The sequence below is a fragment of the Bos taurus genome, chromosome 11, assembly GCF_002263795.3.
Source record: "Bos taurus isolate L1 Dominette 01449 registration number 42190680 breed Hereford chromosome 11, ARS-UCD2.0, whole genome shotgun sequence".
Classification (NCBI taxonomy): Eukaryota; Metazoa; Chordata; class Mammalia; order Artiodactyla; family Bovidae; genus Bos; species Bos taurus.
The window spans coordinates 13452806-13480429 of record NC_037338.1 but is presented as its reverse complement, the minus strand read 5'-3'; the positions used below and the strand labels follow the sequence as shown (position 1 = coordinate 13480429).

Here is a 27624-nt window from a genome sequence, read left to right as displayed (position 1 = left end):
CATGTTTCCGTGTTTACAGTCAACCCTGGGAGAGGAGAGGAGGGTGGAAGGAGGGGTGGTTGCCCGAGGAGGCCGGCCGGCTCTCTCCAGCTCCAGCTCGGCTGAGTTGTGGGAGGCTCAGGAACCCGCTCCCAGCCCGACACGCCATGGCCGCGGAAGTAGACAGTAGGCCCAGGGGTCTCCCCGGCGGAGGCGCGAGCTTGGGCGCCGCCCGAGAACACGTGCAGGCGGTCACCCGAAACTACATCACCCACCCCCGCATCAGTGAGTATGACCCCCAGCCGGTGTGGTCGGGTGGACTGCTGCGTCCTCAGGCCCTGCTCCTCAGCCTCAGGGTCAGAGGAGGACCCAGACCTGGGGAAACCTTAGGGGCCTTCCGCGCTGCGGAGTGGCCAAGACGGGGGGGACAGAGGTCCCCAGCCCAGGGTACCCCAGAGGAGCGGCAGCGGAGTAGCTGCAGGAACCTTCCTGTGATCAGTGACCCTGCACTGAGACCCCGAGTCCACAGAGAGCTCCCAACTGCCCCCAAGAGCATGCGTGTGTGTGTGTGTGTGTGCCCCTGTGTGGATGTGTTTGGGGTGTGTTCATATGCACCCCAGGATACTCAGCATGAGGAGTTGTGTGCATTCTCAGGGAGGGGAACGTGTGACCCCTTGTGTGACCTCTCGTGGTGTGTGCATTCTGGGGAAGGGCTGTGCCTGGGGGGTGTGTGTGCTCCCATCTCCACTTGGGTGATGATATATATGTGTGTGAATACGATTGTGACAACTTGAGAGTGTGTACCATCAGAAAGGAAATATGTGAGACTGTGTGCATGCTTGTACACTTGGGTGAGGGGGTGTGTGTGCCAGCATGTGGGCTCACAGGGAGAACATGGATGACTGTGGTCAGATGGCGTCACACGTCTGTGTGTGAGCAGCTGGGAGAAGGGCAAGTGCCTGGCACCCAGGTGTCAGGTGTGCGGGCTGTAGGGGCTGGATAGACCCTTGTGAGCTTCTAAGGGGCGTTGGGGGTTGCTCGAGTGCCTGTCCTGCAGGCGTGGGCCAAGTCCAGATGTCTGGGGCCAAAAACCTGGTAAGGCCCCAGGGCCAAAGCCTGTACTACCCCCGCCCATCATCTCTCCTTGTCCAAGGTCACATTCCCTGGTCTGGTATGGCAAATTACTGGATTCTCAGACACCCAGCTCACTGGAGTAAACTGGCCTGGCCGGCACCAGCTAAGCAGAGCCAGAGGCTCCCAAGAGGGTGCGTATGGGGGGACTCTGGCCTAACACAGCCACCCCTCCGTCTGCAGCCGGCCAGCCCCACGGGGGCAGCTGAGGGTTTGGGGTGCAGCACGCCCACACCATGGAGAGCGGAGAGCGGAGCAGAATGACCAGGCCCAGGGCTCGGGGAGCAGCTCTGGGTGGGGGCACTGAGGGGCGTGGAAAACCCCAGCCAAGGAGAAGCTGAGTGGGGTCAGATTTATCACGGAGGTGCCATGGGGACCGGGGAAGATGAAGGTCCAGACTCTCCCCTAGGGCAAAGCTGGGGTCACCAAGGCCCAGAAATGTGCAGTGACTGGGCCCCCCTTGAGTCCGAGCCCAGACCTGGAGACCTGAGCAGAGTTGGTTGACCTTTGTCCAGGCCCTGTGATGGCCTCCCCCTCCCCCTGTGAGAGTGGGAGAGCTGCCTGGGTGCTGAATAGGGCTGGGTCTGAGGTCTGGCTCCCTTTCCTCCTTCCTGGAATGTGCCCTCCCAGGGTGCAACCTTACCCCAGGATCCCCTCCCGCCAGTCCCCTCCCAGCAGGCTTATTTATAGTCGACAAGCCCTGGCACAACGTGCAACACCCAGGAGGTTTGACCCGGGTCTGGAAGCCTGGGAAGCAGTGTCCCCCTGGTCCACCCCATGGGGCCCCTACCCAGGTGACTGTGTTCACACCCAACAGCCGACCCAGAGTCACGGGTCAGCGCGGGGTGAGCCCCTCGCTCCACGCCTGCGTTAAAGATGTTATTGCGATGACAAAGGCCACTCCTGTGCCTCTGCCGCACACCAGTGTCCTCCCAGCACCCACCCAGGGGCCCGGGCCGGCCAGCAGCCCACCTGAGGGAGGCTGGATTCCTCAGCTTGCTTCTGGAGTTTCCTCCAACTCCCCCTCCTCCTCGGAAGCCTGGAGGGTTTATTTCTCCCTGGGGGTTTGGACTCCTGTGTCTCTCTCTGCCCTCCACTCGCTACCAGGGACTCTAAGCACTTCCAGGCAAGAGAACTTCATGTAGAGGCAGAAAGAGCCCAGGAGGAGAGCTGAGGGACCAGAGAGCCAGGGGACGGGGGTGGGGCAGCTGGTTCCCTGCCCCCCCAGCTCACTTGGCCATGGGTGGGGATGATGAGTCCAGGGGAAGACTTCCTGAAGGAGGAGGTGGACTAAACAGGCCTGAGGCATCAAAAGTGATTTCTCTGCAGTGGCTGAGGGAGGGGACTGGGTCAGAAAGGAGAGTGGGGTGGAATCAGGATGGGGAGTGACTCGGCAGTATCCACCCTGGGAAGGAAAGGACCACTTTGCCTTCCTCGGAGCTAGAGCTGTTCTGCACCAAGAGGAGGTGACCTGGGGCTTTAGCTGACTGTGTGGGGCAGAAGATAGTAGGGTGACAGGTCGGGGCACACAACCAGGGCAAAGGTTAGGACGAACCGGCTGGCAGGAGGGCTGGAGCCAGGTCAGATCGCCTAGGGACTTGAGTGCCAAACCACTGGCCGCCTTGGTTTCCCCGACCAAGGGCTGGGGAGGTGACGGAGAGAGTTCCACCATTCAGGGTCTTGGGTTGATTCTAAAAACCCTCCTAACCCCTGCCCGCCCTCCCCTAATCCCTCCAGCAGGGATCAGGGAGGAGGTGCAGGACCTGCTGCCCCGGGCTTGCCCCCCCCTTGGCCTCACGCATGGGCGCCTGCCTGAGTCCGCTCCCAGGACGCTGCAGGTGTGGCGGGCCAGCCCTAATTAGCGGAGCCCCGCTGAGCCTTTGACGGGGAAGGCGGTGGGGAGGTGGGGGCAGGCAGGGGCCCGCAGTCCAGAGAACAACCCAAAGTGTCAGCTAGGACAATGGAGAGGGGGTAGGCAGAGCAGCTGAAGGGAGTGTCTGCAAAGTCTCTGGAGGCCTGTGCCCCTCAGGGGTCTTCTGGTTCAAGCCCTGCCTCCAGCAGCATCTCCGGGGTCAGGGGCATGCCCCGGGGCTGGGGTAGGGGCTCTAAGGCCTGAGCATCACCAGACACTGTCTTGATTTGTGGTGGGCCCTCGGAGAAGTCAGCTGACTTCCTGGGCCTCGGTTTGCCACTGCATGCGATGGACACAGTCGGAGTTGGGCGTGGGTGCAGACAAAAGGCCTGGCTTCCGATCAAGGACACCTTTGTTGCACAGCCACTACCTTGGCTGTGTCCAAACCAGAAAGGCTCTAAGAAAAAACACTGTCTAGTCCGACAGAGGAGACACCCCTAGTTTGAGGGGAGAGACACAATCTGCCTTGAGTAACAGACAAATTGGAAAGCAGGACTCTCTCCTGGGTACCAGCTGTGGGGTTTCAGAGGGAAAGGACCTGGTCAGTCAAGGGCGAGGCCTTGAAGGCAGCCAGTCACCAGAGGCTGGATGGAAATGGCCATATAACTGGATTATCTGCAATGAATAGTCCAGGCTATGCCATATGAAAGTCACTCAGTCCTGTCTGACTCTTTGTGACCCCCATGGAATTCTCCAGGCCAGAATGCTGGAGTAGGTAGCTGTTCCCTTCTCCAGGGGATCTTCCCAACCCAGGAATCGAACCCAGGTCTCCCACATTGCAAGCAGATTCTTTACCAACTGAGCTACCAGGGAAGCCCAAGAATACTGGAGTGCGTAGCCTATCCCTTCTCCAGGGGCTCTTCCCGACCCAGGAATTGAACCAGGGTCTCCTGCATTGCAAGCAAATTCTTTACTAGCTGAGCTACTAGGGATGCCCCCAGTGCTGTATTCAGTCAGCAATGAGAGCCCAGCTCCAGGCCTGCCAGAAGCCTGGGAATGGGCTATGATGAGCTGGAACTTCGAGACATAACTGTGTGAAATTGAGAAGTGCGGATGGAGCTCCCAGCTCCACTGCAGGCAAACACGTTTCCTGGCTCCCCCAGACCCACACCCAGATCACTCCCTTCTTTGTGACCATCACCACTCCTCCCCTCCGCAGGTAGAGTTGTTGGGTATCACCAAGATGTGAAACTGGGGGGAGCCAGCTGTGAACAAAGGGAGGAAGTTGAAAGACTCGTCACCCCCCGGTGGAGTTAGAAATGTTTCCCTGGGGATTTCTGGATCTGGTGGGGGGCACTCTTCCTCTCCTGCACCCCCACCTCCCTGCACGCCGCACCCCCACTTGATCTTTCTTCAGGCTGGTCTTGGTATTTTCTCCACAGGCGGGTAAGATGCCAGCACTTCCCTGGAAATGCAGGGTCTCCCTGCCCCATGCTCCATCCCCTGTCCTCGCAGTCCCCCACCTTCCCTCTGCTGGACTCCTCAGCCCTCTCCACTCCACACAGTCCTGGTAATTCAGAGGATGTGGGCAAAATGCCACCTGGCCAGGAAGGGCATGTGTGGCTGTTGGGTGATTTTCTTGGTGGGGAGGCTGATGCCACAGCCTCTGTCCTCCCCCTCCAGAGGCCGGGCCTTCCTGTGCCTTGGCAGGCACACCCTCTTTCACAGGGAAAGTGAGCCTGTGCCCGGCAGCCATGATGCCCTTCTCCAGGCCTCAGGACCTCCTCACCTGGGCCAGCCGTGCCCTTCGTCCAGCTCTCTGGGGGCTGCCTGGATGACCCCATTTGACCTTGGAGCCTCAGCTCAAATGGCTCTTCCTGCAAGCTGCCTCCTTCAGCCCATTCCCACCCACCCTGCTCTTTCCATCTGCAGCAATTATTGGCAATTATTTCCTCTTTGTGTTGTGCTTAGTTCTGAGTCATGTCGGACTCTTTGCAACTCCATGGACTCTAGCCCGTCAGGCTCCTCTGTCCATGGGATTCTCCAGGCAAGAACACTGGAGTGGGTTGCCATACCCACTTGGGGAAGACCCCCAACTCAGGGATCGAACTCAGGTTTTCTGTATTGCAGGGGGATTCTTTACCATCTGAGCCACTTTAGCCCCTTTTAAATTGTAGGCTCCATGTTTTATTTGCCTCCTTTATTTGCATAGCCTGGTACTGAGAAGGCCTCTAATGGTCAGGCTTGAAGGGAGAGAGGGAGGGAAGCGGAGCTTGGAGGGCAGATGTGAGAGGTCGGAGCCAGGTAACCATCTTGAGGTCTCAGCATCCAAAGGTATGAAGGAGTAGCTGGAGGGGGTCCGAGGAGGTCTGAGGGGGGCGATTAGGGCAGGGCCTTCAGGGAGCTGCAGAGGGGAACACGTCCAGGCTGTCATCCCTTCCCAGGGCAGAGCCACACTGGAGCGTGAGGTGTGGCTCCACCTGGAGCCTCCTTCGTGCCTCCACGAAGCCACACCCCATTCGTCCTCCTGATGGCAGGAAGAGAGGGCAATGGAGCCAGGCTTGTGGGAGGCTGGGCTGTGATCATCGCTGCTGGACAAGGATTGGGGCGGAGGGCATGGTTTTAAGAGGGAAGATACCAGAGCTTCCTTGATGGGAAGGCCATAGAGAGAGGGAGCGCTGGCTGGGGACCCCAGGGTGCAGCCCTCTCTAGAGCCTGGTTCCCGGTGCCACCGGGGTGGGCCTGGCTAAGACGGAAGATGGGAAAAGGAGAAGAGGATGGTTCAGGTGGGTGGTGGTTTGAGGGCAGGAAGGTGAGGGAGGGCCCTGGCTCAGGGCCCAAGTCCAAGAAGAACTTCTCTTTCTTGAGTTTTCCTAATTGCTCAGGATAACTAGGCAAACATCTGTGCAAAGATCCCCTGGCACGCTTGGTCTTCCAAGCCCAAGTCCCTGGGAAAGGAACTTAGATCTCACAAAAATAAGGGGTTGACCACTGAGCCTTAGACCAGGGAGGGCATGGGCTGGGGCATTTAGCTTCACCTGGCTGGGCAGCTGGGCAGCCAGCTTGCTGGAACCATGAGAGCAGGTAGCTGGGAGCCATGTGGTCTGATGGGAAGCACGAGGTAGGGGGGCCCCAGCCCCTGCTCTGCCACAAAAGTCTGTGACCCTGGGTAGGCTTCCACTCCTCTGGGCCCCATCCTTCTGGCCTGTTGAGAAAAGGGCTGGACCCCTCTCCCACCTGAGGCCCTTCCAGCCTGGAAGTGACCTAGCGACCTCGAAGACACCCCCAACCATCCGCCCTGCCAGCCTCCTTCCTCCCGGTTGTCTCGTTGGCACTTTGAAAGGAGCCTGGGGAAGGGATACCATGTCTCCAGGTTACAGGCAAGGGAGGGGCTCAGGGGCCCTCAGCTAGCCCCTCACAGAACCAAGCAAGCTTCCTGCCTGCCAGTCCACGCTCGACTCTCTCCCCTCCCCCACAGGCACCCGATGAACCCAGCTTCATGGAGGAGCAGGGCCCTGCTGGCCTTTCTCCCTGATGCCTGGACCCCCACCCCACTCACACACAGACTGCCCAGTCAGTGTGGGTGATGGAGAGGAGTGTGGTCCTGCCAGGGGTGGGGTGAGGGGTAGAGAGGGCAGCTCTTATCGAATCTCCAGCTTTTGGAAATGCTGTGGGTCAGAGAGGAGGGAGTGGGTGAGTGGGGGCTGAGGCCAGAGCGGCCTCAGGGATAAAAAAGACCTCTGGCTGACTGCGGAGGGGAGAGGAGGCCTCTGCCCTGGCCCTGGCCCTCCCCCAGCCTCCTGCAGGTGTCCGAGACAGCGGGGGCCCTGCGGACAGGGGCATGACCCTTACAGCAATGGTGGCTGGCCCTGTCACAGCTAATGATCCTGATGGCCTGGGTCCCAAGAGGGGTGGGGGTGGTGCTTAGAGGGAGGGAGGGCAGAGGATGATTCTGTGTGTGTGTGAGTCTGTCTGTCTGTCTGTCAGTATGAGACCCTCACCCGCCTCCACCCTTCCCCCAGCCTACAGGACCGTGTGCAGCGTCAATGGGCCCCTGGTGGTGCTGGATCAGGTCAAGGTAAGATTTCCACCTCTTCCCAGGGACAATTAAATCTCAGTGCTCACTGCCCCTGTGCTGATTTCTTCTAAATTGCCCTGCCCTTAGGGGTCTCCCAGGCGCCCACCTCATTCTTCCTAACCCTCCCACCCTCAGTCACCCAGGGTTTCCTCCTCCCACCTTTTCTGTGGACCCCACCCTGGCCTTTAAGAGACCTGCTCCTACCAGCCATCAGCAGGGCCTACTGGGCTATCACGCCTCTTTCTTCATCAGTAGAATGGCTGTATCTAACTTCTCCCAGGGCAGGAATCTCCCACCAGTCGCTCAGGGATGTTTTTTAAAGGGAAGAGGAGGAGGTGGCAGGCAGAGGGATAGCAGCTAACTTTTCTCCAGACCTGGAGGTTTTCAAAGGTCTTCGGAATACCTCAGCCTGGGAGCCAGCAGCTGGAGTGGGAAGTGAAGAATGCCTCATAGCGGAGGGTGTGGGCGACTTGGTGTCCCTGGGAACTGCAGGACCATGGCAGACACTGGGAGTATTCTGAGTTCGAGGCTGGGGATTCTCGAGACACAAAGAGCCCTGCAAAGCTCCCAGGTCACTCTGCGTCCCGCCACTGTTGGTTCCACTCCTGTCTCCCGCCCCACACCACCCACACCCTAACTGGACCTGGGTGCCATCCTTGATTCCTCCCTTCCTGGGCCCCCGTCTGTCAGCACTCATGCTCTGTCAGCATTCTCCCACCCACTGCTCCCTTCTCAGGGCCATGGCTTCTGGGTCCCCAGCCTGGCGCCCTCTCATCCTCTGCCATGCAGTCCCAACCCCTTCCCTCCCCTCCTCCTAATTCACCAGGGCTCCCCATGCCTTCCCCACACAGACCCTCCATCTGGTGGGGTCCTGCACACCTCTCCACGTCCCATCACTCTCCCTTCCCCACCTAGAAACCCACACTGTCTCTGTGTGGAGCTCCCATTGATGTCTCCAGGCCTTTGCACATACTCTGCCTTCCCAATGACCTTTTCCTCATCGCTTCTTCTGACTCACCTTCTCCTGGAAGCCTCTCTTAGCCTTCTGGACAGTGAGCTTGTCCCTGCTCTTGACTTTGTGTGCTGTCTTGCCAGCAGCGTCCATCAAGGCATTTGGTCAGCAACTGGTCACATGTAGTGACCAAATCTTCTCCCTAACCCCCACAATTGGACCTGGATGATGTTTATGAACCCCAGGCTCCCAGAGCCGCACACTGCCCTTTTACTGAACACCCAGCCCATCATGCTTGCTCAGTTTGTTCAAAGGAAGGGTGAGTGAATGAATGAATGAATTTAAGAGTGTGACTGATTATGGGCCTGTCAAAATCTGGCCCTCTTAAAAAGATCAGACCCACTCATTTCGGGAAAACAGATTCCGAGCTCATATGGACATCACAGTTGGGCCCATTAGTGTCGGGGATGTCCTGGAAAGAAGTGTGATGGAGTCAGACAGTGTGACTCAGACTTCTTCAATTTTAATCCCAGATCATTCCACCCTTTCTATTAACTACCTGTCAATTCTAGATCAGCAGCATAAGCACCACCTGGGACCTTGTTAGAAATACGGATTCTAGGGCCCTACCCCAGACTGACAGAAACTCAGGGTGGGGCCCAGAAGCTTTTTTTCATTGCCATCCAGGTGATCTGATGTTCCCCGAAGTTTGAGAACCATCTGTCTAGGATTGTAAACCCGTTTCCTCATCTATTAACTGACAATAGGGCTGTTGTGGGGATCAAATCAGATGAATGTATTGTTATTAGTCCTCCTCAAGAAGAGCTAGGATATGCTGATATGCCTGATTAAATAGTCAGTGAATCTCCTGCTCCCTTGCCCACCTCCATCACACTCCCTACCTGTCAGTCTCTACATGACGCTGCGTGGTAAGGAGAGTCAGTGTCCATACAGACATCCAGTTGTCAACTGTAAATTGGTGCTGGACTGTGAAACTGGAGATAGATCCCAGGCTATGCTCCTGAGATTCCGGGGCGCATCTGTAACTCTTGCATAGTAACTGCGTGATGGAGAGACTCAGAGAACCCCGGGCTTGCAGAGGGAAGGAAAGGAACCAGCAGTTGATAGCCTCATAAGTGCAGGAGTTGGAGAAGGCACCTTTATGCATCTCTCTCCACTGTCTCACATCCCTTGTTCTAGAGTCGCTTGGGCAAAAATGCCATAATTCTGTCTCTATAGCGCCACCTTCTGCCCAAATTGAATCACACAGGCAATAACGCTTTCTGCTTCCATCTGCCTCAAAAGGAAAAATAGCTGGTGAGAAGAATTGTGTAGGTCAGAAGTTCTTAGGAATTCCCTGGTGGTCCAGCGGTTAGGATACAGTGCTTTCACAGCAGGGATCCAGGTTCGATCCTTGGTCAGGGAACTAAGAATCCACTTGGCAAAAAATAAATGTGAAGTTCTTAGCCAGATACTAAGGGCTTGGAGATTGTATGCAAACCTTTTAAGGAAGTAGTCATATGCCTGTGCACTGAAGGGGAGGGGCATAATTTCCACAGTTTAATCTGATTTTCTAGGGTCTGTGACCCAGAAAATGCTACATCTCTGCTTTGTCAAGTATAAAATGGATTCTTCTAGATTCTTGAATAGCCACACTCCAAGACCTGATCTCACAAAAGCACACTCATACACTCACACACGTACCCTCACACACAAGTGCACAGGTTCTGCAAGCATTAAACAGGAGTCTGGATATCTCACGTCCACCTGCCTGGAATACTTTAGAGAGATTTCACTAGAGCAGTGGTTTCTGAGTCAGCAGCCTGGGTTGAGACCCAAGAATGTGCATTCCTGAGACGCTCCCAGTGGCTACTGCTGCCTGGAGGGCCAGACCACACAGAACCGCTGCTCTGGAGGATCTTTGGCGCCTATATTCTGTGTTTCCAACTGCCTTATTTGAGACTCACCTTATCTACCAGACTTGTTTCCAGATGTCTGTGGTAGCTCCCAAACTTCAGGGGAAAAGCTTGTGTGTATCAACTCAGACAACAGTCTCCAAGGAGGAGTCCCCAGACTGCTCTGGGTGTTGTCAGGGGCAGAGGTCTGGGAGGCAGCACACCCTGTACACATCCTGCTGGACTTGCTAAGAACTTTCCAGGCCCCTGTGTCGGCCCCCTGGCTGGCTGGGATCGGGGTTGAATCTGCAGCGAAGGAGGAGGGTTGCACTGAACTGTCCACACTCCCTGCAATCCTCTTAGTAACGAACTGAGAGAATCAGGCCTGTGGCTGGGGAACAGGGTAGAAATCCAAGCTCATCGCTGCACACTGGAATTCTCTCGCTGCACACCCTGCTCGAAGTGGCTAAGCCCACCCCTCCCCGCAAATAAATAACGCATTCTCTTCCTAAAGGATTCTGGACAGTACTCTCCATGCCTGCCCCATGCTTCTGACAGTTCTTCCTTCTGTCTGGCTGTAACCTTCCTGTTGTTTAAAGTGCATTGTCTCTGACGTTTCAAATCCTTCAGGGACACTCCGCGCGCCAGCTCCTCTCCCCTCTCCCTCACCCCCAACCCCCGCCCCCGCCCCCAACACACACACAAAGATCGGTTTTGTCACTCAGCTGCCTGTCTTCTCTTGGGCCCACTCGGGCCGGGGCTCTGTCCAGTATCTTCCTCCTGAGGTCAGCAGCCCCCCATCTGCGCCACAGACAACGAGGCCAGTGGCCGTTTCCGAGAGAGACACGCAGGCCCTCGGAGAGCAGGAAGAGGGGAAGGAGCCAGGACTCGCACTTCACCGGTTTCCCGGCCCCAACCCGGCTAGTCCTTGCTCTCGGGCTCCCTCTTGTGGTTGCGAAGCCAAAACCGGTCCCTTCAGCGGACCTCAGAGCACTCCTCTTGCAGCGAGCTCCCTCTCTCAGGGTCCCCACTCCGCGGGATCTGAGGGTGCTTGAGGGGAGAACAAAATCGCCTTCCTGGCATACTCTTTACAGGACAAAGAGGGGCCCGAGCCAGAGCTATTGTCAGAGCTGGGAAGCCTCCGGTCTCAGGTTCCACCCCAGCAGGGGTGCCCTGGGAAAGAGGACCCCGTCTTGCTCACACCCCTTTGGGGAACTGAGCCGTCCACCCCTCTTCCCTGGCCCTTAAGGTCACTGGATTGTGGACAGCAGGGAGTATAACGATGGTAATGATGGTGACAGCCACATCACTGTGCTTGAATATGTTTCCTTTTTTTTGTCCTCACGGGGCACCTCCCACATCTTAGTTCCCCGGCTAGAGATGGAACCCCCACCTCCTGCAATGAAGGGAAGTCCCCCCAACTTTTTTTTTTTTACATTTTAATTACGTGCACACACAAAACATGCTTTTTGCAACTAGTGAAATTAAAAACACAAAGTTAACCATTTGCTCCTGACCTCTTTATTCCCAACCTCTTGATAACCAAGTAAAGATCCTGCTATATGTGGGCAAATATGAGCATGCCAGATATTAATGTTGGTGTTTGTTAGTCTCTTAAAATGTGTGGAGTATTTCCTCCATGTGGTAGATTTTAGTTATCCTTTTGATAGTGACTGTGGTTTGGATTTACTGTGTAAATGTGAATGTACTGTGATGTACTTCCTTTTTGACAGACATTCAGCCTGTTTCCAGGTTTTGCTGTTACAAATAGTAGGATGCCTTTATTGCTGCAGGATAGACTGTCCCAAAATAGAACTGCTGGTTCAAAGTGTATATTTCTTTTTATATAGATATTGACAACTTGGAGCAAAATTGCTTGTCCAGCAAGGCAGTGATACATGAGAGGACCCACTTCCTAGCATCTTTTCATCCCTGAATATGTGGTCACCTGTAATTTTGCCTAATAGCTAAGACTAGTTCTGTCTTGCTTCTAGTTGGGTTTCGCTGATGACTAGGGGGAGTTGAGTATCTTTCTCTGTTGACGTCTCACTTCCTTCTCTGTGAACTCTTCCAATGTATTGAGTTGTACATTTTGCTTTGTTTATTGTTCACCTTTGTTGATGGTATCTTTGTCATCCAGAAATTTCACATGTTTGTGTTATCAAAGATTTCTATTTTTTGTTGGTGGCTTCTGGATTTCTTATCTTGCTTAAAGATGTCTCTCTTATCCAGCTTTTAGCTAGATTATTCCATAAGAAGAGAAAGAAGAAAAGTTCTTCTGGTGTTTTGTTTTAGTTTTATATTTAAAATTTTATATGCCTGGAGTCTGTTTTGTGTTTATGATGGGAGTAGATACCCAGCTATCTTAGAACCATTCGTACAACAGATTCTTTTCTCCTGTGAACTCATCTGCCACGTTTGCTCTCTAATAATCTCCTAAAATCTGGGCTTTGTTTCTGAACTGTAGCCTTCCCCATCTCTGTTTTCCTCACACCAACACTGACCACTTGACCTCAGTAGCTTTAGAGCATGTTTTAATATCTGACAAGGCAAGTCCTCCACTCCTAATCTTTTCCATAACTGCTTTTGGATATTCTCAGACATTTAAATGATTTTAAGATCATTTTTAAGTTCCAGGAGAAACAATCCATTGGGGAAGCATTGAATTTCTATCCATTTGAAAAGGATTTGAATTTTTATGATAGTAAGTCATACTGTTTTGGAAAACACTATTGCTGTCCATTTGTTCAGGGCTTGTTTTCTGTCCTTTAGTAAGATTTTATTATTTTCTTGTACTTTTCTTGTTTAATTTATTTCCAGATATCTTATGGGTTTTGACCCTATTGTGAATGAAATATTTCTCTCCATTTCCTCTTCTGTTTATTGCTGGAATAGAAAAGAGAGAGATTGATTTTTTCGCTTTTTGCATAAATTTTGTTGAATGATCCCTTTTAACATTCTGTGATTCTTTTGGGGAGAAACACACTCTTTTTAAATTGAAGAATAGTTGATTTACAATATTGTGTTAGTTTCGGATGTACAGCAAAGTGATTCAGTTTTGTTTTGTTTTAAGTTTAATTGAGGTATAGCAAACACACACAGAAGAAAAGTCATGACTATAAAACTTAATGAAGAGAACACAAACCAAGAGTGACTCCATTTTATTTTATTTTTCAGATTATGAGATAAATTATGAGAATGGGATTAACAGGTACAAGCTAATTAAAATAGCTAAGCAACAAAGATTACTGTATAACAGGGAACTATATTCAAATCTTATAATAACATATAATGGAAAATAATTTGAGATTGATTGTTATATATTTATCTTATATATAGCCAAGTTTTCTTATTAATTCTGGGTGGGGTTGTTTTTATTTGGTTTCATTTTTAACTAGCTCCTCTGAAGGTTTTTTTAGGTATACAATACCACCTGCAAACAAAGGGAATCCTGTCTCTTTTTCCATTGGCATACTTTAATTTTAGTTCTCATTAAAACAATTTCAAATTTATAAAAAGTTGCAAAAATAAAAATAGTACAAGGAACATCCATATACCTATTTGTTCTAGCATTTGCTCTGAGTGAATGTGTGTGTGTGTGTATTCTTCTTTTTATTTTCTTTAGAGCTTTTGAGGGTAATTTATGTCCAAAACTCTAGTGTGTACTTCTGAAGAATAAGGATGTACTCTTACATAACCACAGTATCTTTCAACATGAAATTGACACTGATACTTTTATCTAATCTACAATCCATATTCCAGTTTATAAGATGACCTACTAAGTCTTTTATAGCATTTTTCTCCCTCTGGAATAGGATTCAGTCTAGGGCTGACTATCACATTTAATCATCATGTCTGTTTAGCCTTCTATAATCTGGAATGTTTCCACAGCCCGCCTTCAATATTTCTGAACCTTTCAAAAAACAGTCTTTGGCTGATTCATGTTGCTATTTGGCAGAAAACAGTAAAAATGTAAAGCAATTATCCTTCAATTAAAAAATAAATATTTTTTTAAAAAAAGAAATTAAAAAAAAAACAAAACAGAACATTATTTATGTTTAGTATACTTTTCAACTTTTTTTTTGTCTTACTATTAAACTAAAATTTCCAAAGCAATATTATGTAACAGTGGTGATATAAGCATCTCTCTCTGTGCATTACTGATTTTACTGGAAATGAAATGGGTTTAGCATTTTACCATTTATAAGGATATTGATGCTGGCTTTGGTAAATAGTCTAGTATGCAAGGAGTTCCCGTCCATTCCTGTTTTACATAGAACTATATTAGAAAATGACTGCTGGATTATATCGAAAGCCTTTTGGCTTCTATTTACATAACCCCGTGCGATTTTTCCTTTAGGTTCACAAACTCCGTATTATTATGAACCATGTTGTGAGGTGTTGACTGATTCCCAAAGGTTGGTGATCTAAGCTGGCGTGGCTGGAATAAACCCTACTTGGTCATACTTGCTTATTTATTTAGTATACTATTTGATTTGACTGACCAATAGTTTATTTATAATTTCTGCCTCTATGTTTATAAGAGAAATTAGTCTATAGTTTCTTCGGGGATACTATCCATTAGATTTGGGGTTTGGGAGTTTTTCATTTTACAGTTTTGCTTTCTTCTAATCTCTATCTTCTCTCCATCTTATTACTTTGGTTAGTTCTTCCAATAAAGCTGAATGGAACGATGATAGCAGGCAGTGTTGTTCTGCTTCTATTTTTAAAGAGAATGTTTTGAACATTATACTATTTTCTACAGGTTTTCTGAGGCTACTTTTTAAGGTTAAGGAATTCCCCTTTTATTCTGTTCTTTTTGTTTTTGTTTGAAATCGTGGGTAGTTTTAACTTTTTCTAAAACTCGTTGAAATACTGTGTTTTTTGATCTTGTAATTCATTAATAAGGTAAACATATTAGTAGATTTTCTAATATTAGACTAACTTTGAGTTCCTGGATTAATCCTAGCTTTCTTTTTTATTTTTCTTTGTGTGAGTGTGCATTTATCTTCATTTTTTGTTTTTAAATTTTTTCTTTGTTTCCTTGGTTTGTTTGTAACATGGTATTTTTGGTACGTTGCTGGATTTCATTCGCTAATATCTGCTGAGTAGTTTTGCATCTATGTTCATGGTTGAGATTGCCTATAATTTTCCCATTAATATCTTATTTTGTATCAAGATTATCCTTGACTCATAAAATGAATTAAGACTTGAGTTTTTCTTTCAGTGTTTTGAAGAGCTTAAGTAAGTTTCAAATTATTTGTTTCTTGATTGTTAGAACTCACTAATTATCTGGGACTAGTGTTTTCTTCATGGAAATATTTTAAGTTATTTATCTGCTATCTTGAAGATTATAGGTGTATCCTGGCTTTCTATTTTGTTTTTAATTGGATTTGATTTGTATTCTTCAAGAAATGTATTCATTTAATTTAAGATCTGAAATGCTGCATGAAGTTAGTCCTAAGTTTAAAATTATTTTTAATAGTATTAGTACAGCTAATTTTGACTTTTTATTGCAACAATTATTTACTCATGTCTTTTTTCTTAGCAGTGCCAGAGATTTGTCTGTTTTATTAAGCTTTCAAAGAACCAGTTTGGCTTTGATGATCTTCACTATTATGTATCTGTGTCTTGTTCAGTGATCTCTGCCCTTTTATTATTTCTTCAACTTTGTTTGGAATGTTAATGGTGTTCTTTTTTCTGACTTTTAATGTTGCATATGTTCAAAACTACCTCCGCCTTTTCTCTTTTCTAATATAAGCTGTTAAAACTTTAAATGTGTCACATATACGTTGAAAAACAGTTTTTCATTTTTGTTTAGTGCTAAATGTTTTCTAACCTGATATGTAGAATGTTTCAAAGTTTCCAAACATAAGAAGTTTTTTCTCACTGTCTTTTTGTTACTGGCTTCTACCTTACTTTGCTTATGGTCAGAAAACATTGTACAGCTGGCTATCAGCTGTGGCATGAAGTGCTGTCCTTTTTATTATTTTTTGTTTCTCCTGTCATTTTACTTTTGATGTCCTCTAATATCCAAGGAGTAATTTAAAGGAGTGCTTTAATTTCCCAGAATATTAGAAACACTGCATGAAGCGACGCCATCTTTTCATCATTTATTTTTATTGGATTATGATTATGACTTATTCCCTGAAGTGAATCAAGGAAGCGAGACAGATGGGCAGCAAGCTGAGGGATGCCGGGCAATGCTCTGTACTCTCTTCAGTACCTCCCCTGGAAGAAGGCGCAGGCGGAGGACTTAGCTCTCCTGGTGCTGACCAGAGCTGAGGACCAGGGTTAGACGGGAGGGGCTGCCCCTCAGCCCAGCTTCTGTGGCTCAGCTCGTAGCCTGCTCTAGAACTCGGCTCCTGAAGCACACACAGACAGCAGAGCTTGGGGATTCCCACTGGGCGGCCCTCCACCTGCGCATCTGTGATCCTGGAGGGAAAGACTGATCGTTTTTTTAAATTGAGTTATAATTTATACACTATAAACATTGCTCTTTTCAAGTGTATAGTTCAGTGAGTTTTAGTCTATACACAGACTTGTGCAACTGTCAGCAGTACTTGATTCCAGAACATTCTCATCACCTGCGAGAAGCCCTGCACCTGTTAGTTTCTCCGCCAGTCCCCAGCAATCACTGATCTTTTTGCTTTGTGGATTGGACCGTCTGGACATTCCGTATCAATGGGACCACGTCCTCTGTGGCTTGCTGTGTCTGGATTCTTTCACATAGCATGATGTTTTCAAGGTTCATCCGTGTTGTAGCCTGTATCAGCACTTCATGCCTTTTTAAAGCTGACTTGTATTCTACTACATGGATATCCCACCTTTGTTTATCCAGTTATCAGTTTGTGGACTTTGGGGTTAGTTTCACTTTTTGCCTATTATAAATAATGCTGCTGTGAACCTTCACATGCAAGTTTTTATGTGGCTATGTGTTCCCATTTCTCTTGGGTATACACCTGGGAATGGAATTGTTGGGTCACATTGTAACTCTATGTTTAACCTTTTCAGAAACTGCTAGACTATTTTCCAAAGTGGCCACACAATTTTACCTTCCCGCCATCAGTGTCTGAGCGTTCCAGTTCCTCCACAACCTTAACACGTGTTATTATCTGTCTTTATTAGAGTCATGAGTGTGAAGTGCTATTTCACTGTGTGTTTCCATTTCTTTAATGACTAATTAGTTTGTGCTATTTACTTAGTGGCTCAGTCATGTCCAACTCTTTGTGACCCCAGGGACTGTAGCCAGCCAGGCTTGTCTGTCCATGGCGAGTGTCCAGGCAAGAACACTGGAGTGGGTTGCCATTCCCTCCTCCAGGGGATCTTCCCACCCCAGGGATCGAACCCAGGTCTCCTGCATTGCAGGCAGATTCTTTACCAGCTGAGATACCAGGGGAGCTCAATAACTAATTAGTTGGGCATGTGTATATCTTCTTTGGAGAAATGTTTATTTAGATCCTTTGCCAGTTTAAAATAGCACGTTCATCTTTTTTAATTAACAAATTAGCTTTTGGCCACCCTGGGTCTTGCTGCACACGGGCTGTCTCCAGTTGTGGTGAACAGGGGCTGGTTTCTGGTTGCGGTACTCTGGCTTCCCGTTGCGCTGGCTTCTTTGTTGCAGAACACGGGCTGTAGTGCGCGGGCTTCAGGAGTTGTGGCTCACGGGCTTAGTTGCCCCATGGCTTGCAGATCCTCCTGGGCCAAGGATCAAAGCTGTGTCCCCTGCATTGGCAGGCGGATTCTTAACCACTGGACCACCAGGGAAGTCCAGTATTTGTCTTTTTACTGTTGAGTTGTAAGATTTCTTTATATATTCCAGATATCGGCCTGATTCTAACACTAAGAATGAATACCTCCCTTGATCTTAACCAAAAGAGAAGTGATTGCCTGATTCTTTTTATTCCTGAAGACTGTGAGGACTACACATGAATTGATCCCAGCCCCGTGACCAGGGAAAGGTTGCCACTGGTAGATGGGGACACGTGGGAGCCAAGGACAGCACTTTGCCAGTGTGTTCATCATTAATCCACAGGGGCAGAAACAATGGTCAGGAGACCTACACAGCCATAATAACGACTACATTTTATTGAGCTGTTACAAGGTCCCAGCCCCAGATAATGACTTGCCATATAGTATATATTCCTTCTCACAGCAGCCCTATGAAATAGGGGTTAGTATTATACCCACTTTAAAGATGAGGAAAGTACGGCTCAGAGACATCATGTAACTTCCACAAGGTCACACAGCTTCTAAGTGTCAGAGTTTCAGTTCTAACCCTGGTCTTCCAACTCTAAAGTCAGTGATCCTACCCACCCAAGTATACTGCCTTGCAAACAGAATTCAAACTTTCCACTTAACCAGTCTCTCAAGTTCATTTCCAAGAGTGTCTGGGCACAGGATGGGAGAAAGGAGCTTGAGACCGGGGAAGGCTGGGGAGGAGACAGGGAGGAGTGTCTCTCTGTCTCTCTGTCTCACTGTCTGTCCTCACTGTCACTCTGGGCTGCTCTCCCCTCCTACCAGTTTGCCCAGTATGCTGAGATTGTCAACTTTACCCTCCCCAACGGGACTCAGCGGAGTGGGCAAGTGCTCGAGGTGTCTGGGACCAAGGCAATTGTGCAGGTAAGTGGTGTCACTAAGATGTTTCTGGTTGAATAAATGAATGAACCCACAAAGTGTCCACACTCTCATAAACTCCAAAGGCAGAAAATGGCCTGTTTTCCCTGAAAGCACCTTGCCCAGAGCTGGACACAAAGGGAGCCTAGAATGGGAGGCCCCATTCTCCCCAGCAAACCCCCTGTTAAAGTAACTAACCTCTTATCCTGTAGGTGTTTGAAGGGACCTCTGGGATTGATGCCCAGAAGACCACCTGCGAATTCACGGGGGACATCCTACGGACCCCAGTGTCAGAGGACATGCTGGGTGAGGGGTAGGGTTGGGGGGTGGAGCGCCCCTCTCTCCGTCCAGTCCAGCATCCCTGACCAAGTGCTTAACAGACCATGCTGTTGTTGCCTCCCCAGCTGTCTGCCTCCCTTGGGAGCCCTCTGAGGTCAGAGGTTGTGCCTTCTTTTGACCCCCAACCTGCGCTCAGGGCCTGACATACAGCAGGTGTTCAGTACATGAAGAAGGCAACTTCAGTAAACTAGAGGACGAGGACGTTTGGGGTCAAGCTGGAGTGAACTGCACATCCCCTAGTTCTCTCCCAAGATCTGCCATCCCTGGCTCTCTCCTCTCTCCAGCTCTAAAAAGCCCTTATTTGAGTCATTGTCCTGGCCAAGGTCTTGCCTATAAAGGTTTCCAGGAGAGGAGGGAAGGCCCCCAAGGGGAAAGTCACTGTAGCCAGCCCCCTGGGGATCACTGAGGGCTGAGGGCAGGGGGACATGGGGCGTTTGGGACAGGAGGGACAGGTGGGAGCTGGTGGTGGTGTGGAGGGTGAGCAGCAGTGAGAGACCCGGGGCTGGTCCTGAGCATTCTCCAAGCCCCCTCACCCACCCCCAGGTCGGGTTTTCAACGGCTCAGGCAAACCCATTGACAAGGGGCCAGTGGTCATGGCAGAGGACTTCCTGGATATCAACGGTAAGTGAGGCTTTGGACAGCTCCCAGGACCCAGCTTCCAACCACCTTTCCCCACCCCAGTCACAGCCTGTGTCACCTCACACTCGGAAGTTCTGCCTCAGACATTGCCCAGGGTTCACCCCCAGGACTGGTCAGACCAACAGGTGGATCAGGTGAGATACCACAGCAGCAAAGGCCTCCCTGTCCGGGGCCAGCAGCACTTCACGTCCCATTCCTATAAAATGCCATCATCATTATGCAAATTCCCCACATGCCCAAGACTTCTAATGTGCCTAGATGGTACCATCGAACAGAGCAGTGGGCTATGGTTTTTATTTAAATACAAACTAATTCAAATGAAATAAAATTTCATGTCACAACCCCACTGCACGTGCTCAGTAGCTACAGGTGGCCAGGCCTGCATCCTGAGCAGCGCAGTTAGAGCACGTCTCCATCATCGAAGAAAATTCTGTCCTGTAGTGCTCCTGGGGCAGGGCTGGGGGCGGTACACGGGGAAGGGCCTGAACCCTCCTGCAGGGCCTGTGACTGCCATCTCCCAGGCCAGCCCATCAACCCCCACGACCGCATCTACCCCGAGGAGATGATCGAGACAGGCATCTCGCCCATCGACGTCATGAACAGCATTGCCCGTGGTCAGAAGATCCCCATCTTCTCAGCAGCTGGGCTCCCCCACAATGAGGTGAGGACTGTGTGGGGCCTGCAGGCACGACCAAGGGGAAGGGAAGGAGCAGGGGCCAGAGCTGTGGGCCAGCAAGGGTGCCTCCTGTGCCGAGTGGGCAGGGGCCAGCGGAGCTAGGGCCACCGGCAGCTGTCTTGTGGCAGCTCCGGGCCTCAGGGCTGCACAGGCCCCCGGTGGTGTCCCCAGACAGATCTGCAAGCCTCCTTCCTGAGTGAGTGGGGCCCCCACTGGCTCACGAGAGAGCCCACACATAACCTCAGTGTTGAAAGTCCTGCTCAGCTGAGAAGACAGCTCTACCCGCTGGTCCTCATGGTGCTCTTTACTTGCCTGCACTGAGCAAACCCCACCTCATGCCAGCCCCACAACTGTGTGGAACTTCTCTGGGAAAGTTTCCTACCCTACCCCCACCACCAAGAGCAAACAGCCCAGTTCTTCCCAGAGCAGCTGGGGTGACAAGGTTTCTAGATGGTCCCCACTGACCACCCACCCCCACGACTCCTGGATGCACCCCAGCTCACCTTCAAAATGCCCGGAGTGATTGGATGGTCTAAGTGTCCCTGACTCCTGCCTACACACATCTCATCCTGGATCTGGTAATCCCACACACCACCGGCCCCAGAGACACCCCAGCATGGGGCGGGGGACGGGGTTCTGAAGGACCTAGTTGCCCCAGACTCGAGGTGGGTAGTTGTTCTTTGGAACTGGTTTTCCACCCTGCTCTTCACGACAGGCACCCTGGGCTGGGGCGGCCCTTCCCCTGGGAGCGGCGATAGGACCCAGGGGAGCCCTTCCATGTGTGACCTTGGGTCCCTCCCACCTAAGGCCTCAGCGGGAGGATGGACAGAGCATCGCCCTGCCCACACTTCTCAGTGGTGCCCAGAGGCGCCGGCTCAGGCTCCAGTTCTGATGTCCTTCCATCTGTCCCCAGATTGCCGCCCAGATCTGCCGCCAGGCTGGGCTGGTGAAGAAGTCCAAGGCCGTGCTGGACTATCATGATGACAACTTTGCCATCGTCTTTGCAGCCATGGGGGTAAGAGAGGTTGGGCAGATGACAAGTTCTGTAGGTGGCGGGCGGGCCCTTGGCCCCTTGGCCCCAGGCATACCCCATCTAAGGGGGGAGACGTAATCCTTCTAGCCAAGAACCTGGCCTGTCTGTTGGGATAGGCAAGAGTGTGAATGAGGGCTGGGCAGTGTGTCCCCCACAGCAGCCCCAAGAGGATTCTGGGGCAGCTGGGAAAGGAGGAAATTAGGGGAGAAAAGATGGCTTCAGGACAGAGAGCCCAGGGGCGCTCAGAGGAACAAGAGGTTTAGCAGGTCAGGTGAGGAGCAGGGTGACACTGAGCAGCTCAGCCTGACGTCTGAACCTCTCTCTGGGGTTCTGATGAGACCCCACTGACTGATAGCTGGTAATAGCTATACTATACTATAGTAATAGGCTTTGCTGGAAGAGATGGGAGGGGCCTGGCCCCACCTCCAGCCCTCCCTGCCGTGTGTCCAGGTGAACATGGAGACAGCCAGGTTCTTCAAGTCTGACTTCGAGCAGAATGGCACCATGGGCAACGTCTGCCTCTTCCTGAACTTGGCCAACGACCCCACGTGAGCACCCACGCTACCTGTAGGCAGCAGGCCCTGCCCCCTTCCAAGACCCGGAGCCCAGGTCTCGGGCTTCGCCAGAGCTGGGAGAGCAACCCCTCATTGTGCAGATGGGGAAACTGAGGCTGGGGAAGAGGTGGGGACAGTGCAGGAGGAGATAGCGAGAGCCAGACCACCGCCTGCTGGCCGTCTGAAGCCCATCCACCCTCCCTACAACCTGCATCCAGCCACTGCCCTAAGTCAGGGCTCCTCATCTTAGACTTGCTTCCGCAAGGTCACCACTAAAGAGGTATTTCCCTAAACCATTTGCTTAGAAAAACTGCCATTTTAAAAGTTGAGAAAATGTGAATTTAAATCTGTAGGTCAGGTGATGAAAACCAAAAACCAAAAACCTAATACTAATAATAACCTAATACTAATAACCTAACCAATAACCAAAAACTGTCCTGGGAGCTGAAGGTACTCCAGAAACTAGGGAGCAGAGCTCAGGAGGCCCAGATGGTATCCTAAAGAAAAGTGCCATGGGCACAGGGCCTGGGGTCTGAGTGACTGGAGCGGGAGGAAGGGCCCCGGAGCACTCACTGTGGAAGGCGCTGCAAGGCAGGCAAGTATATGGCCCGCACGTGTGCTCAGGAAAGGAGAGGGGAACAGGAAGGAGGGAACTCTGAGGACACAGAGAGTGGGAGCCTTCTGGCTGACCCAAGCCCAGGTGCCCTTGGGGAGGGATATGCAGAGCGCCAGCTGCTGAGCTCTGACATGCCATCTGCCCTCCGGGCCCTCCCTGGCCCTCTCACCCAGCTCCCTGCCTGCCTGTCCCAGCCTCTGTCCCTGTTCCCACCTTGAACAGCAGGATGTGGTTGAGGGCCCAGTCTCCCAGGAACCATGGCCTGGACCTGGGGGCCGGGGCTAGGGCTCATCTTCCCCAGTCCTCTGCTGCTGTGCACTGTACCAGCTTCCAAGTTCACTCTCCATGCAGCACGGGGGCTAAAGGGAGCACAGGCCTGGCCTCCAGGTGCTCTAACCATTGGCCATACCTGCAGGATCGAGCGGATCATCACCCCGCGCCTGGCACTGACCACGGCAGAGTTCCTCGCCTACCAGTGTGAGAAGCACGTGCTGGTCATACTGACGGACATGAGTTCCTATGCGGAGGCCTTGCGGGAAGTGAGTTGGCTGGCGAGGAGAGTCAGGCTCAGCGCCCCCTAGTCATGAGCCCAGAGCTGGCCCACGCAGGCCCACCCCCATCCCATTCCTCGTGGTCACTGAACCCCCCATGCCCCTTCTTTGTATCATCCCCTTACCCCAAGGCCCACGGGTATTTCAGGTCTCAGCTGCCAGAGAGGAAGTGCCTGGGCGCCGAGGCTTCCCTGGGTACATGTACACTGACTTGGCCACCATCTACGAGCGGGCGGGCCGCGTGGAGGGCCGGGGCGGATCCATCACTCAGATCCCCATCCTCACCATGCCCAATGACGGTGAGCCACCTCCCTGCCCACTGCCCCCTGCAGTCCCATGCCCTCCCGTCCCACCCAGACTCTGACAGGACCCATGCTTCTTTCCATGGATGCACAGTAGCTCCACTCCTCCAGCAGGGTAGGCACTGTCCCTTCCTTGCCTCCACCTGTCACCCACTCCTGTGAGGGAATAGAACCTACATGGCCCTGCGTGGGTGGAGACCTGAACACCATCTTTACTGACACCAGTGCTTCTCCTTGCAGATATCACCCACCCAATCCCAGACCTGACGGGCTTCATCACAGAGGGACAGATCTATGTGGACAGACAGCTTCATAACAGACAGGTAGCATCCCCTCTCTACCCACTTCCAAGTCTCTCTACCATCTCCAAAGACAATGACTAGTAACCAGTATACCGCTTCCCACTGCACTTTACCTCTAGTGAATGAGGAGGGGCCAGGCAAGGCTAACCCCAAACAGGAGCTAATCCCCACGAAGACAGTTTGGTCCCCAGAAAGAAGACAAGTCTGGGTGGAGTCCAGCCTCCTTGGCTGTGGGATCTTTAGAAAATCATTTCATCTCTCTAATCCTCAGTTTCCACATCTGTAAAATGGGAATGATAATACATATCACACAGTTGCATTGTGGAGAACAAAATAAATTGGTGGGAATTTCCTGGTGGTCCAGTGGTTAGGACTGCATGCTTCCATTGCTAGGGGGCACAGCTTCAATACCTGGTTACATGTCACCTAATACAGCCCCCCAACCAAAAATCCAAAACAAAAAAGTATACAGTATAAAAGTATACATAGATATAGAAAGCATCTAGCAGATCATAGATACAAAATAAATGCCAATTCTCTTTTCTTTCCAGTAGTTTGCTTTACTGAACAAAAACGATAGGTAACTGAGACAAGTAGGTGGTGAACAATATGCCTGTCCCAAAGAGGACTGTTTCCTCTTTGGCAGCTTCTTCCCTTGCAGCTAAGAGCTATTAAGTTTCAACTCGTTTTCATCTCAATAATAATCAAAAGTTTTGAAATAGTTAGACTTTCATGAACTCCCCCTTCCATTCTATCTAGGCACACACATCTAGACGCCTGTATACCCAAGCCCCAGGATTTGTGGGAGATAAAGGGGGAGGGGTGTGACCAGCCCATCTTTCTGTGGGATGAATAAGGACCAGTCTCAGGAGAACCACAGAGGGAGGGAAGACAAATAGAGGTGAGAAGGAGGGGAAAGTTCGGACCCTGCCTTCTGCCACTCCCTGTTTCGGCTCCCCCCAGATCTACCCGCCCATCAACGTCCTCCCTTCCCTGTCGCGGCTGATGAAGTCCGCCATTGGGGAGGGGATGACCAGAAAGGACCATGGAGATGTCTCCAACCAGCTGGTAAGGAGTGAGCCCAAGGGCTGGAGGGAAGCTAGTTTCAGAAGCTGGAGGCTGGAGCCTTAGTTGGATCACGAGCTTTTCTTCTGGCAAACAATCCCTCCCCTTTTGGGGTCCCCGGACGCACAGTCAGATGGGGGAACACGGGACTCCTGCGGTAAGCCTGCCGTGACTGCTGATCCCCTCACCCCCGCCCCGCCCCCTTCACCCAGTATGCCTGCTACGCCATCGGGAAGGATGTGCAGGCCATGAAGGCAGTGGTGGGAGAGGAGGCGCTCACTTCCGAGGATCTGCTCTACCTGGAATTCCTGCAGAAGTTTGAGAAGAAGTTCATCAACCAGGGTGAGGCGCGTTGGGGGCATTCAGGCAGCAACCGCCTTACTCCGACACACACACACACACACACACCCTTGACACTCCTGCTCTGTCCGTAGGTCCCTACGAGAAACGCTCGGTGTTCGAGTCTTTGGACCTGGGCTGGAAGCTGCTGCGCACCTTCCCCAAGGAAATGCTGAAGCGCATCCCGCAGAACATCATCGATGAATTCTTTTCCCGCGAGGGGGCGCCACAGGACACTGAAGCCGACACTGCGCTGTAGCCCCGCCCGCCCCAGGAGCAGGGTCCAGGGACCGCCTTCGTCCGTCCCATCCTCACGGTCCACACACTTTAACCAACTCCGTGCCCACCCTCAGCCCGCCACGGGCTATGAGGAGAGAGGAGGCCACTTCTACATTCCAGTCCTTTCCCTGGATTCCCCGAATTGAGAACCAGAAGGTGGTTAAGCCTGTATTCTCTGTCTTGTTCTGATAGGAGCATTTGTATATTAAAAGTAGCCCCCATCCCATAAGAATTCATCTCATGTAAAAATAAGATTGGTAAAACATTGATGATTGTTGGAGCTGAGGGTGATGGATTCGTGAGGTTCATTAAACTATTCTCTCTACCTTAAAAAGAAAAAACACATTAGTGTCTTAACCAATAACAGCATAATTCTTCTTAGGGAAATAGTTATCTTCCTTAAAAAGTATCTTAATAGGTATCTTAGGAATGTGAGGTCAAGGGCCATAGAAAGCACAGTCTCAAGGCCACAAAAGATGGCTGCCTAAGATATGCCAGAAAGGAATTTGGTTTACTCTAGGGGAGTTGCTGGGGAGATAGCCTGAAGAAAAGTGCCCCCGGTTAAGAAATGGGTGAAGAGCATCCTAAAAACCAGGATACTGATGTTCCTTTGAAAACTGCCCACTCTTCTGTAATGCCCTCCCTTCCTGCCTCCTCTGTCCCATCTACGGTGAAGTCATGAATGCTTCCTAAAAGGCAGGGAAGGCTGGGAAGGTAGATCTTCAGCAAAAGACTGTGTCCCATTTCTGGGTCAGTGTGTTATGGAACCAGGCCGGAATTCATGGATCAAGAGCTGACACCAGGGACTTCCCTGGCAGTCCAGTGCTTAGGACTTCGGCTTCCAATGCAGGGGATGAAGCTGAGATCCTGCATGCCTTTCCACCAAAAAAAAAAAAAAAAAAAAAACAGAAGCAATATCATAACAAATTCAAAAAAGACTTTAAAAATGATCCACATCAAAAAAAAAGAGCTGACACCAAAGGAGGCCCTGAGAATAAAATTGCCATCCCCAGGACAATTTATAGCCATTTTAGGGAAAGCTTTTGGGTGTCCACAGGGCACAGGGTTGTTTTTACTTACTAATAGCTTTATTGAGATATGATTCACATACCATACAATTTACCTATTTATAATTGTACAATTCAGCAACTTTTAGTGTATTCAGAGAGCTGAGTAATCATCACGACAACCAATTTTAGAACACCTTCATCACCTCAAGTAGAAACCCTGTAACCTGAGTTATCACTCCTCAAACCCCTCTTCTACCCCTTCCCCAGTCCAAGGTAATCATTAATCTTTCTATTTCTGTAGCTTTGCCTATGCCGGTCAACTCATATAAATGGAATCATACGATATGTGGTCTTTTGTGTCTGGCTGATTTCTCTTAGCATAATATTTTCAAGGTTCATGTAGTAGTATGTGTCAGTACTTCATTCCTTTTTATTGCTAAGTAATATTCCACAGTATGGATATACCTTTTATCTATTTATCCGTATATGGACATATGGTTGCTTCCACTTTTTCACTATCATAAATGATGTTGCTCTGAACAATCATGTACAAGTTTTTGTGTGGACATATGTTTTTATAAGTGGGTATCAGATAGTGACTCTGTGTAACCATTTGTGGAACTGCTGCTGCTGCTGCTAAGTCGCTTCAGTCGTGTCCGACTCTGTGCGACCCCATAGACGGCAGCCCACCAGGCTCCCCCATCCCTGGGATTCTCCAGGCAAGAACACTGGAGTGGGTTGCCATTTCCTTCTCCAATGCGTGAAAGTGAAAAGTGAAAGTGAAGTCGCTCAGTCGTGTCTGACTCTTCACGACCCCATGGACTGCAGCCTACCAGGCTCCTCCGTCCATGTGATCTTCCAGGCAAGAGTACTGGAGTGGGGTGCCACTGCCTTCTCCATTTGTGGAAGTACCAGATTGCAAAGCTACTTCCAAAAGTGGCTGCACCATGGTACATCCCCCAGCAATGTAAAAGGGTTCCAATTTCTTTACATCCTCAAGTTTTTTTTTTTTAGAAATTTTTTAAAATTATTTATTTATTTATTTATTATTTCTGGCTACGCTGCGTCTTCATTGCTTTGTGTGGGCTTTCTCTAGTTGGAGCAAATGGGGGCTACTCTTCATTGCACTGCTCATGCTTCTCATTGGGGTGGCTTCTCTTGTGTGGGCTTCCCTGGCAGCCAGATGATAAAGAATCCGCCTGCAGTGTGGGAGACCTGGGTTTGATCCCTGGATTGGGAAGATCCCCTGGAGAAGGGAATGGTTACCCACTCCAGTATTCTGGCCTGGTGAACCCACGGACAGAGGAGCCTGCAGGCTACAGTCCTTGGGGTCACAAAGACTTGGACATGACTAAGTGACTTGCACTTCACTTCTCTTGTAGCGGAGCACAGGCTCTAGGTTTGAGGGCTTGTGTA

General features: G+C 50.6%; 1 protein-coding gene across 1 annotated transcript; it reads left to right on the top strand.

Moving 5' to 3' along the window:
* Positions 1-28: 28 nt before the first annotated feature.
* On the top strand, positions 29-26096 carry ATP6V1B1 (ATPase H+ transporting V1 subunit B1). The gene is given in 14 exon segments (NM_176654.2): positions 29-264; positions 6985-7040; positions 18411-18509; positions 18716-18809; positions 19386-19463; positions 20003-20142; positions 21071-21172; positions 21641-21738; positions 22776-22899; positions 23060-23210; positions 23454-23536; positions 24479-24583; positions 24793-24922; positions 25015-26096. Coding segments are annotated over 14 exon segments (1542 nt in total). The 5' UTR covers positions 29-146; the 3' UTR covers positions 25179-26096.
* The last annotated feature ends 1528 nt before the right edge of the window (positions 26097-27624 follow it).